The 12545-nt window shown below is 45.1% G+C and overlaps 1 protein-coding gene across 1 annotated transcript in view; it reads right to left on the reverse strand.

The window, feature by feature from the left end:
• Nucleotides 1–959: 959 nt before the first annotated feature.
• The window catches only part of LOC127571307 (macrophage-stimulating protein receptor-like), a 143027-nt gene continuing 131441 nt past the window's right edge, over nucleotides 960–12545 (reverse strand). The window contains 4 exon segments of the mRNA XM_052017578.1: nucleotides 960–2910; nucleotides 4886–5026; nucleotides 9854–10019; nucleotides 12068–12177. Coding sequence (XP_051873538.1) covers nucleotides 2776–2910; nucleotides 4886–5026; nucleotides 9854–10019; nucleotides 12068–12177 — 552 coding nt within the window. The 3' untranslated portion in view covers nucleotides 960–2775.

The raw sequence follows: 12545 nt of genomic DNA on the forward strand, positions 1-12545 counted from the left end.
ACCTGGGTTGTTTTCTCTGGAGCAGCGGAGGCTGAGGGGAGATCTGATAGAGGTTTATAAGATTATGAGAGGCACAGATAGAGTAGACAGCCAGTATCTTTTCCCCAGGGTTGAAATGTCTAATACCAGAGGGCATGTATTTAAGGTGAGAGGGGGAAAGTTCAAAGGAGATGTGTGGGGCAAGTTTTTTTTCACACAGAGAGTAATGGGTGCCTGGAACGTGCTGCCAGGGATGGTGGTGGAGGCAAATACGATAGGGCATTCAAGAAGCTCTTATGTAGGTACATGAATGTGAGGGAAATGGTTGGATATGGACATTGTGTAGGTAGAAGGGATTAGTTTAGTTGGGCATTTTATTACTGATGTAATTGGTTCAGCACAACATTGTGGGCTGAAGGGCCTGTTCTTTTGCTGTACTGTTCTATGTTTATCAGGAGTAGACAAGAATGCAGAGTTGAAGTTACAAACAGATTAGCAATGATCTCATTAAATGCTGGATTCATCTTTAAGAGCCAGCAGTCGACTTCTACTCCTAATTCATGCATTTGTATGTTCCAGAGTTCAGTTATAGACCACCCTGCAGTCACATGCCAGCCAGACCAAGTTAAGGATGGCAGATATTTACCCCTGATCGATTTGTACAATGATCCCAATTTTATTGGTCAATACTTTTGATACCAGACTTATTTAATTAACCAGCATGATGGAGTTTGAATTCTCTCTCTGAGTCCAGTGACTTAACAATTTGTTGTGTTGCCATCCCAAATAAAATGAGAAATAAGTTTAAATACAGACATTCAGGAGCATTTCTTCACTCAGTGATCAATAATCTACCAGGTGGGGTTGTCTACACACGAAGCTGAATGGGATTTCCACACAGAATTAACATTGATGGACTGAATTGTTACTTTGCAGCCAGAACCTTCAGAACGATTATTGGTCCAAACTCAGGAAACTGAATGGCAGACGAACAAGTTGCACCTTAGTGGTTAGTTCAATTGCCCCAGTCGGAGGGGAGGTGGCTGGACAGGAGACTTTGGGGATCTGTGGACATGCAAGCTGTGATCTTGTGCCTATCAACTGCAAGCAAGGGGTCTTTCTTTTAAAAAAAAAGAATGGCAGATTGCCACATCCATTGTCTTACTGAAGCTCTTGGAGCTTAACTTCCCTGTGTAATCCTACAAATGGTTGTCAGAGGCTTAGTCTAGCGGGGGAGTAGCTGCATCATATATCTTAGACCGACGGAGCACTCCTCTTCTAGGGAGCCATCCTCTGTGACCAAATGCTGAGCTTCGGGTGGGGTGGGGGGGGGGGCGGGAAACAGATGCACATGGAGTTGTGAGGGAAGGGGGACACCCGACCTTGCCGGCAAATCAAACCCAGTGATCAATGGGGTGACAACTGTCGCTGCCAGATCACCCTGTGATATAGGGCGCTGCTAATGGCTTCAAACTAATGCTGATGCCTTGGCTGCTCATAAAAAGGAAAAAGTGAGATTCACACTCCATCATAACAATCAGTGAAAGAGGAGCAAAGGTTAAACACTCCCTGATAAGCAGAAGGAAAAGACTACAGTGTAAAATAGTGCAATGCTGCATTTTTACTTATTCTTTTTGAAATGCAATGGTTGCCGGATCTGGCAAGGCCAGCATTTATTATTAATTATCCTCCAGAAGATGATTGTGAACCTCTGTAATCCTCCCGGTGAAATCACTCCACAATGCCAATGGAGGTCGGTTCTGGGATTCAGACCCAGTGATGGCACGGCATTCCCAAATCAGGATGGCGTGAGAGACTTGGAAGGGAATATGCACGTGGTGGTGTTCCCATGTGCCCTCTTGCTTTATCCTCCCAGGTCTGAGAGTTGTCGTCAGAGTCGCCTCGGTAACTGCCAGTGCATCAAATCACTCTAGCCAAACAGCAGGAAACATTACCTGCAAAATCTTATACTTTCTTTGTTATATCTACTAATGAGTACCTTCTTAGGCTGTCAGAATGGTGATGAATCCTCATGGCTCATTGTAAAAAACAAAAGCATAATATTGCTAACCTTGAGGCCATCTTAACTGTGAAATGTTCCACTTGAGAGAGCAGTGCCTGGTGAAGATTTTCATTGCTTGTGCTGAATAGTAATAAAATGCAGTCACTGGAAATTAATATAGGGAACAATGTGAAGAATCAAACCTTGCTTTTTGTTGCCACAGCTCTTTGTGTTTGCAGAATTGACCAAGCATCATTGGATCCCTTATTTTGGGTAGAAAGATCACAGCTTATTGGAGATGGCATTGCACCATTCTCACCTGTCTTGGCAATGGGCCTTCACTGCCTGTGATCTCTGAGGGCAGGTAACTCCAGCCATTGGATGCTCAAGAATTCTTGGCAAGGTTGTGTAATGGAGCAGAAACCTGGTGCCATTCGCCTTTAATGTGCCAGTAAGGAAACCATTACTGCCCGTGTCTTGACAGGGACCATTGTTTGGTTTCTGAACAGAAATATTTGCTGTTTTAACACCACAGGAGTCACCATGTTCTTTCTCACAGGTTGGTGGTGGCCACAGAAGTTAGCAGAGAGGAGGGAAAGTAATGAGGCAGAGTTGTACCTTAATCGAATGGAATAAGTTGCAATGTTTAAAAAAACAGTATCCTCCTGAAATTCAAGTCAATGTTCCAAACAGATTTACCACAATGAAACAGCACAATGTAATCATTCTGAATCCGGGTCCAGTTCATCATCAGTAGTGTCCACTGCAGGGTAAGGCTGGGTCGTTTTGCAAGTTCACATAATTACTTGCAAGTTGATGTAGTGTTCTCCTTTCAATATGACTGAATTGATTCAATTTCATAGACGATTTTCGGTAAATATTGGCCGCAGTTCAGGCTTTGGATCCCAGCAGCGCAGCATAATATCAACCTACACAAGACAAATGTCGTATTAAAATAAAAGAATAGCCTGATGGTTGGTTACACATCTGGCTCATTCAGAGAGGAGCACTGCACAATGGGCCATTCACACCACTACTTCTGGCAAACCAGCCCCAATTCTCTGCGCTCATTAATCTTCCTGCTCCCGCTTCCACTCCCAAACCGAGCTCAGCCATTGGATCTCACTGATGCTCAAGAATTCTTGGCAAGGTTGTGTAATGGAGCAGAAACCTGGTGCCATTCCCCTTTAATATGCCAGTAAGGAAACCCATTACTGCCCGCATTCTCGACAGGACCATCGTTTGGTTTCGAACAGAAGTATTTGCTGTTTTAACACCACAGGAGTCACCATGTTCTTTCTCACAGGTTGGTGGGTGGCCACAGAAATTAGCAGAGAGGAGATTTAGATGCGAGAATTTCTGCCACTATACCCAGAGCATCAAAGTAAGAAGTCTATTTCTCCTCTCCTTCAGGACTGGAAAATTGCAGCTGTGAGTAAAGATTGAATAAGTTGGGACTGTTTTTTATTTGGAACAGAAGAAGACAATTAAGGGGTAAAATTATGGGTATTGGTATTAGTTTATTGAGGGACCTTGCCAGAGTTAATACGAAGGGACAACTACTTCTCTTGGCTGAGGGGTATTGATTTTAAAATAATGGTAGAAAGATTAGAAAAGTGATATGGGTAATATTTGGATCTGGAATTCACTGCATGAAAGGATGGCAGAGGCAGAAAATCCTCACCACACTCAAAAGTGCCTGGATGTATATGTGAAGAGGCGTGATCTGCAGGGCTGGAAGGCGGATTAGGTCACATATTGCATTATGGGTGGCATGGGCACGATGGGTCCGATTAGGCCTCCATGTCTGTAAGTTTTCCATAATATGATTCCCTTCTGCATGCTACATCTAGCAGATTCATCTTCAAACTGAAACCAATGGACCAAAGGCTTGGAAATGCAACAAATGGATGTCAAAACTTAAATGACATGCGTCCAATATTAATGAATGATTGCTATGGGTTAGAAAATTAACAATGATCACAGAGGAATGCTTAATGCAAAAGGACTGACATTGGAAGGGAAGGATGTACTTGTTACAGAGGGAGTACAGCGGGGATTTGTCGGGAACTGTTAATGGGATGGTGGGTCTGCCATATGCGAGACCGAATAGGTTATGTCTCCATAAGGAGAGGTTGGCCAACTTGGATGTTTTCTCTGGAGCATCGGAGGCTGAGGGGCAACCTGACAGAAGTTTATAAAATATGAGGGCATAGACAGGGTAGACAGACAGAGTCCTTTTCCAGGAGGGAAATGACAAATATAGAGGGTATCGGTTTAAGGTGAGAGGGGGAAAGTTTAAAGGAGATTTAGGTGGCAAGTTTTTTTTACACAGAGAATGGTAGGTGCCTGGGACATGGTGCCAGGAAGATGGTGGAAGTAGATACCACAGCAACGTTTAAGAGGCATTTAGACGGGCACATGTGTAGTTTAAATTGGCATCATGGTAAGCACAGACATTGTGGGCCGAAGGGCCTATTCGTTGGCTGTACCCTTCTATTTTCTATTCTCTGAAAGGTCCTAACAATGGAGATGCAGGGAAATGCTTCACCTGGCTGTGGAGACTAGTACAAGGATCCACAGTCTCAAATCTACCACTGGGAAATCTTTGGAACTCCTTATCCCAGAAGTCTGTGGATGTTCAGTCGTTAATTGCATTTAAAACATGGATAGATAGATTGCAGTACATTGGAGACATTAAGGGATAAGGGACAGAGCAGGAAAATGGTGTTGAAAAGATCAGCCGTGAACTTGTATGGCATAGCAGGCTTAAGGGGCGAAATGACCTACTTTGCTCCTATTTCTTTAGTTCTATTGTTCCCATGACACATGGCCATTGACAGAGGAGGTGAGATCTGCCTTCAACATTGAGAAGGAGCAAGGACAGACTGTATACAAAAGCACTCACAGTTCATCCGGGCAGTATTCCGGCTGAGGTAACCTTCGCCCCTTTAACAAGTATCTTGTGATGTCATATGGGTCGACCTCTGGATAGGGCGGTGCTCCTCGAGTTAGCAGCTCCCACAGCAGCACTCCGAAAGACCACTGAAGACAACAACACCGACGGACGTCAATAAAACTCGAAATGCCAACAGAACCTACAGATAGAAGACCAGGTATCCTGCTGGATGGGGCCCACTGCCCAGATCTGCCTCCATTCTTGCCAACCCACCCGCCCCTTGGATGCAAGGGGCCGAAAGAGCAGACACTTCATGCCCAAGAGGTGCTCCAGGAGGGGAAATGGGTTCCAAGTGGCCACTGGGACTCAGGTGACGTATCTTGAGGCCCTTCGTCCCCGAAGACCCTGAGCCTTGGACAACTCATTAGCTGTCATTTGGACAGGTACATGGATAGGAAAGGGTTAGAGGGATATGGGTCAAATGCGGGGAAAATGGGACTAGCTTAGATGGGAATCCATCAGTAGAAGATACAGGAGGCTGAGGGCACATACCACCAGGCTTAAGGACAGCTTCTATCCCACGGTGATAAGACTATTGAATGGTTCGCTTATACGATGAGATGGACTCTGACCTCACGATCTACCTTGCTGTGACATGGAACATAGAACAGTACAGCACAGAACAGGCCCTTCAGCCCACAATGTTGTGCCAACATAGCTAATCCCTCCAACCTGCAGAATGCCCATATCCCTCTACTATCCTCTCATTCATGTGCCCATCCAATGTACTTTCTCTGTAGCTGTGACACTTTGTACTGTTATTGTTTTTACCTGTACTACATCAATGCACTCTGTACTAACTCAATGTAACTGCACTGTGTAATGAATTGACCTGTACGATCGGTATGCAAGACAAATTTTTCACTGTACCTCAGTACAAGTGATAATAATAAACCAATACCAATAAACCAATACCAATATCTAGGTCGGCATGAATGAGTTGGGTCGAATGGCCTGTTTCCGTGCTGTGTGACTCTATGACTCTAATTTAAAAATTTAAATAATAAATGTAATTAAAAACATCATAAAATAGTGAAAAAAAAATCAAAGCTTTGGAATAAAGTGAAAAATTGAATGATTAATCTTTATAGACATCAAATTCAAATTAAGTCGCTAGGCCAAAGCCAGGCCTCTCTGGTGTAAAGCTGAGGGAGTGTGCCACAGCTAGGCTCAATGGAGAGAGGTAGGGCAGGAGGGGTCAGATGAGTGGGCATCTAATGAGCAGTTTGTCTTGGATTTCCACGTTGGAAGCCCAAAACAAACTGGGCACCAAGTGACCAACAGCCAGCAGCCCCCTGTGGAACCATTGGCTGTCTGTCAGCTCAACTCAGCCCATTATAAACAAGCCCCTAATCTACTGCCACTCCCCGAGACCTGCAAATTAAAAACATATTTATTCACTTAATTTTTTCTGTGGCATGTTTGCTAATTAATATGCACGTTAAAAATCCTGTGACTGGCACTTTTATAATTACTTGATTTGAAATTAGGTTAATGATGACTTGAAATGGCTCACCATGGGATTTTATACAGGGATGTTTACATATACAAAATCAAAGGATTGAGTGCAGGATAGTGAAACAAAGGAAGACAAATTTAAACTGAGGAGAGTTGGTTTCACATTCCTTCACTGGGTTGAATTTTGGAGGTTGACATGGCAAGTAGTTTTATTCATAGAGTCATGGAAACAAGTCCTCAAGCTCATCAAATCCACACCAACCATCAAGCTCCCATTTACACTAATCCTACACTAATCCCTATGCTCTATGGGGCGCTGGTGAGACCTCATTTAGAATACTGTGTGCAGTTTTGGGCCCCTTATCTTAGAAAGGATGTACTGATGTTGGAGAGGGTTCAGAGAAGATTTACGAGGATGATTCCCGGAATGCAAGGGCTTACGTACGAGGAGCGTTTGTCGGCTCTTGGACTGTACTCATTGGAGTAATGAAGAATGAGAGGGGACCTCATAGAAACATTTCGAATGTTGAAAGGATTGGACAGAGTAGATGTGGCTAAGTTGTTTCCCTTGGTAGGTGAGTCCAGGACAAGAGGCCACAGTCTTAGAATTAGAGGGTACCCATTTAAAACAGAGATGAGGAGAAATTTCTTTAGCCAGAGGGTCGTGGATTTATGGAATTTGTTGCCATGTACAGCTGTGGAGGCCCGATCATTGGGGGTGTTTAAGGAGGAGATTGATAGGTATCTAATTAGTCAGGGTATCAAGGGATAAGGGAAAAAGGCCGGGAAGTGGGGCTAGATGGGAGAATAGTTTAGCTCATGGTAAAGTGGCGGAGCAGATTCGAGGGGCCGAATGGCCTACTTCTGCTCCTTTGTCTTGTGATCTTGTGATCCCAGTTTAGTTTCCACACATCCTCCTCAACTACCCCCAATTCTATTGCTCACCTACCCACCAGGGGCAAGTTACAGTGGCCTACTGACCTGCACGTCTTTGGAATGTGAGAGATGACCTGAGCACCCTGAGGAAACTCATGCAGTCACTGGGAAAACATGCAAACTCTGCAGAGACAGCAGCCACGGTCAGGATTGAACCCGGGTTGCTGGAGCTGTGAGGAAACAGCACTACCCGCTGTGCCATCCCAAGGAACTCCGCAGGACACATTTCAGTTGGAAAAGGACACATTTGCAAAGGCAGGTCAAGTGGACCTTAACGATGCCTGCCTCTGGACTCTCTAGGTTTCAATGAAATGCAACCTATCTCCATTCCACAGCTGTAAGTCTAACCAAGCCACAATCACAGGACATGTGACAGAGCAGTGACACCAACTGCTTGCATGACCTATGTAGCTTTAACTCAGCTATGCTACAAGAAAGCTGGCAGATATGTGGTTGGCACGCAGTAAAAACCATGCAGTCCAATGTAGTAGATCAAGCAATTTTGATCTATTCATTCAAGGGATGTCAGTTACACAGGCTGAGCCACCATTTAATTGCCCATTGCCAGATGCCCCTGAGAAGATGGTGGTGAACTGCCTTCTAGAACTGCTGCGGTCCTTGAGTCGTGGGTGCTGTTAGGGACACAGTTCCGGGACTTTGACCCAGCAATGGTGGAGGAACAGCTATATATTTCCAAGTCAGCATGGTGTGTGACTTGGAGGGCACCAGACCTCATCAGTAAGCAACACACAAAGCGCTGGAGGAACTCAGAGGGTCGAGAAGCATCCACAGAGGGAAATGGACAGTCAATGTTTTCGTCCACAGATGCTGCCTGACCCACTGAGTTCTTCCAGCACTTTGTGTTTGCACAAGATTCCAGCATCTGCAGTCTCTTGTGTCACCAGACCTCAGTAATCCTGGTCAGGGAGTGAACTGATGCTTGGAAGGAAGAGAAGGAAAAGTAGAAATCATCATTCTCATTTTCCTCTTGCTACTGTCCAGGGTATGGCCACTGCAGAGTTCTCAGCTGTGGAAGCCAGAGAGAAGCTTATCTGTCTGCTCCTTCACCTGAGGAATCAGGTGAGTTCAGAAATACTTTAAGGGAGAAAAACTCTCTGTGGAGACTGGAGAGGCTGGGGATATTTTCTCTAGAGCGATGGAGCTTAAGGGGGGGACATAATTATGAGCTGACTGCAGCAAAGTTTTCCCCAAATAAGACTAGAGGACCTAGATTTAGGGTAACAGGTAAGAGGTTTGGAGAGGATCAGAGGGGGACCTTTATCACCCAGAGAGTGGCGAGTATCTGGAATGCACCGCTGGAAAGAATGATGGAAGCAGAGTTGCTGACGGCACTTAAGTGCCTGTACAAGCACTGGAATCGCCGAGGTATAGAAGGCTACGGGCCAGAAGATGGGGTTAATACGGGTGGGTGCTCACTGGTCAGTATGGACATGATGGGCCAAATGGCCTGTTTCCATGCTGTATGACTCTATATAATATAAAGCACAGACTTCAGCTTGTTTGACCAGCTCATTGCTGTCTTGTCATTTAGTCATCATAAAAGTATATAGCACAGAAACAGGCCCATATGTCCCTTATGAGAAGGCACAGACTTGCTACACTCATCTCCCTTGCATTTGCATAGCACCTTTAATGTGATTAAATGTCCTAAGGCCCAGCTCACTGTGTGACACCAGCCCAGAGATGAATTGCATAGGGTTAGTCACTCACTAGAGTGGATTGAAACAAAAAAATGCATTTGCTGGAAACCTGAAACCATAGAACCATAGAACAATACGGCACAATACAGGCCCTTTGGCCCACCAATAAAACAAAATGCCGCAAACACTCAGCAGGTCAGGCGGCTTCTGAAGAGAAGCAACATTAATGTTTCAGGTCAATGACACTTTAGCAGAACTGGAGATATTAGGAAAGTGTGCTTTAAGATGCAGAGAAGGGGAGGGGTAAAGAGAACAGAAGGAATGTCTGTGATAGGGTGCACACACAGGTTGTCCCGGTAACAATTACTGTTAAAGTTGGAAGTTAGAGTGAGAACGAAACAAAATGTCAGCTGCAGAGTGAGACTGCAGGCTCCATTCACCTGATCAACAGACTGGTGAGGACAGACCCCGAGGGTACTGAAAGGTTTAGTGGTAATCTATGCAATGAGGAATCACCACCAAAGACTGACCAAAGACGGGCGGCACAGTAGTGTAGCGGTTAGCGTATCGCTATTACAGCGCCAGCGACCCGGGTTCAATTCTGGCCGCTGTCTATAAGGAGTTTGCATGTTCTCCCCGTGTCTGCATGGGTTTCCTCCGGGTGCTCTGGTTTCCTCCCACATTCCAAAGACGTACGGGTTAGGAAGTTGTGGGCATGCTATGTTGGTGCCAGAAGCATGCTTGTGGGCTGCCCCCAAAACACTCCACGCAAAAGATGCATTTCACTGTATGTTTCGATGTACATGTGGCCAATAAAGAAATCTTATCAAATGCCCAAACAACCGCAAGCAGACCTACCACATCAGATTTAGTTGTGAATTTTTGGGTCTGCAGACTCTCCAATGCCATCCACTTCACAGGTAACTTGGCTTTTCGATGGTTCTGAATGCTGTAATATTCTTTATCCAAGACATCACGTGCCATCCCAAAGTCTGCCACCTTAACCACAAATGCCTCATCCAGCCTAAGCAGCCAATGAAAACACAAGTCAACAATGTTAAGCTGATTGAGCCCCAGACTGTATGAATCTATAACTTAGAAATCCCAGTAATATCCCTTTGCAAAGAAACTAATCAACCTGTAATTTTCTCAGGCAGGCTGTCCTAAGTGGAGGGAGCAAGTTATTAATTGTTCACATGTGGTAACTTGACCCACTGAATTTTAGAGTCCTGTCCCCTGACTGACTCTCAGCAGGCTTCCAACCTGTCCTTAAACCACAGACTAATTACCTATTATTCAAAAGTGACAGCTGCGATAGGCAGTGGCATTTCTTTTGGAGCATTCATTTTCTTTTAACATAACTCTCCTGTAACCTTCTCTCTTCATCTCCTGAACCCTCGGAGGTTTGCTGGAGGTTTGGTGTCAACTTTCAATGGGCCACATCTAAACCAGTGCTGGGAGGAAGTGCAACAGTGGAATCAATTCCGACCTCCAACCACATGCAGAGGAACTGATATCCTAACCCACTTTCTCCGGGACAGTGTTGCAATGGGCAATCAAGACATCCAAACTACCCTCAGCATGATCAGCCAGGGCAGTACAAACTGGGCATCATTGATTGGGTTTGTGACACTTTACTAACTAAACTACCAGAAGGATTTTATGAAAGAGACAGGAGCAAGTGCCAGTGAAGTTGTTTCGCAAAGTTAATCCATGGGAGTGTGGTGAGGGTACACAGGGGAAGCCACGGATGGTGTGCTGCACAGTGGCTCTTAGCCCACACACACTGTAAAGGGTCACTCAGTGCTGACGTTCCATTGAGCAACACCAGCTAGCTGCTGAGTATGTATCAGGGCATTCCCCCTTTCCACACCTGTACACTGCGGAACACATTGGAGGTCAAATGCCAGCATGTCTGACTTTCTTCTTCTCTACCCCTAGTATTTCCTTCATCAATCGGGGAATTGAATTTAGGAGCCGTGAGGTATTGTTGCAGCTATATAGGTCCCTGGTCAGACCCCACTTGGAGTATTGTGCTCAGTTCTGGTCGCCTCACTACAGGAAATATGTGGAAGCCATAGAGAGGGTGCACAGGAGATTTACAAGGATGCTGCCTGGAATGCGGAGCATGCCTTATGAAAGCAGGCTGAGGAAACTCAGCCTTTTCCCCTTGGAGAGACCGAGGATGAGGGGGGACCTGATAGAGGTGTATAAGATGATGAGAGGTATTGATCGGGTAGATAGTCAGAGGCTTTTCCCCAGGGCTGAAATGGTGGCCACAAGAGGACATAGGTTTAAGGTGCTGGGGAGTAGATATAGAGGAGATGTCAGGGGTAAGTTTTTTACTCAGAGAGTGGTGAGTGCATGGAATGGGCTGCCGGAAACGGTGGTGGAGGCGGATACGATAGGGTCTTTCAAGAGACTGTTAGATAGGTACATGGAGCTGAATAAAATAGAGGGTTATGGGTAAGCCTAGTAATTTCTAGGGTAGGGACATGTTCGGCACAGCTTTGTGGGCGGAAGGGCCTGAATTGTGCTGTAGTTTTTCTATGTTCTTCTATGTTCTATGTTGACACCAGCCACAGCAGACACACCCACTGTAGCACCATTCAGTTCCAATGGGGTCACTGACATTTACTAAAAAGATTGGTGAAGGTAAATGGTTTATTTTTTTTAAAAACATTATTGTAAATTCATTATAACATTAATGTTAACTTTATAGGTTGAGTGTGGTTTTAAATTAATGTATTATTTAATTTGTGCATGATTTTTTAAAAATTCTTTTCCAATTATTTCTAATGTTTACAGTGATCTGAGACATTGAGACAGCGGTGTCCTGAGCTGTCAGAAGGCCATCAGGCGAGTTCATGGGCGGAGCCAGGTCACCACCTGTGATCCACTTCACTTGGTGTAATGTGGGGCAGTGAGACCAGCGGAACATCTGCAAAGCGCAACGGCAACTGCAGGCATCCCATTGGAGGCGAACACTAGAACTAGGTTAGACCTCGCACAATCCAGCCCAATATTTGTATCCCAATATCATCTCCTTACTGGGTTCACCAACGTACTTACATACAGTTTCTTGCTGCAAGATCTCGGTGAACAAACTTCTTTTGGGCAAGGTACTCCATTCCCTTGGCAACCTGGAGGCCAAAGCCGATTAAATCTTTTACTGTTGGATTCTGTGGATGAAAAGGGAAAAACAGAAGGCATTTCAAATTACAACATCACTTAAATAAGGCCTTCTAGCAACTGCAATCCAAACTGTTAGTTTTGGCCCTTTTTTTAAATAAAAATCCATTTCCTACTCTTTCTCTCATAATGGAGCATTCACCAGGTGTGCCTCACATGGTTTCAGGACAGAACACCTATTGTGTAGTCCACCACCAATGCCAATCCATCCTGGCCAAGGGAAGTGTGTGAGACTGCCCTGCACTGAGTCAGATCAACTTCCACTCCCCGTTGCAACAAGGTTCCTGGCTCTCAATGTGGTTCAGGAAAAAGGCCTCAGATGGAGGAGGAAGTAGATTCTCGACGAACAGATATTACT

This window comes from Pristis pectinata, chromosome 6 (assembly GCF_009764475.1).
Source record: "Pristis pectinata isolate sPriPec2 chromosome 6, sPriPec2.1.pri, whole genome shotgun sequence".
In the NCBI taxonomy this organism is placed as follows: domain Eukaryota; kingdom Metazoa; phylum Chordata; class Chondrichthyes; order Rhinopristiformes; family Pristidae; genus Pristis; species Pristis pectinata.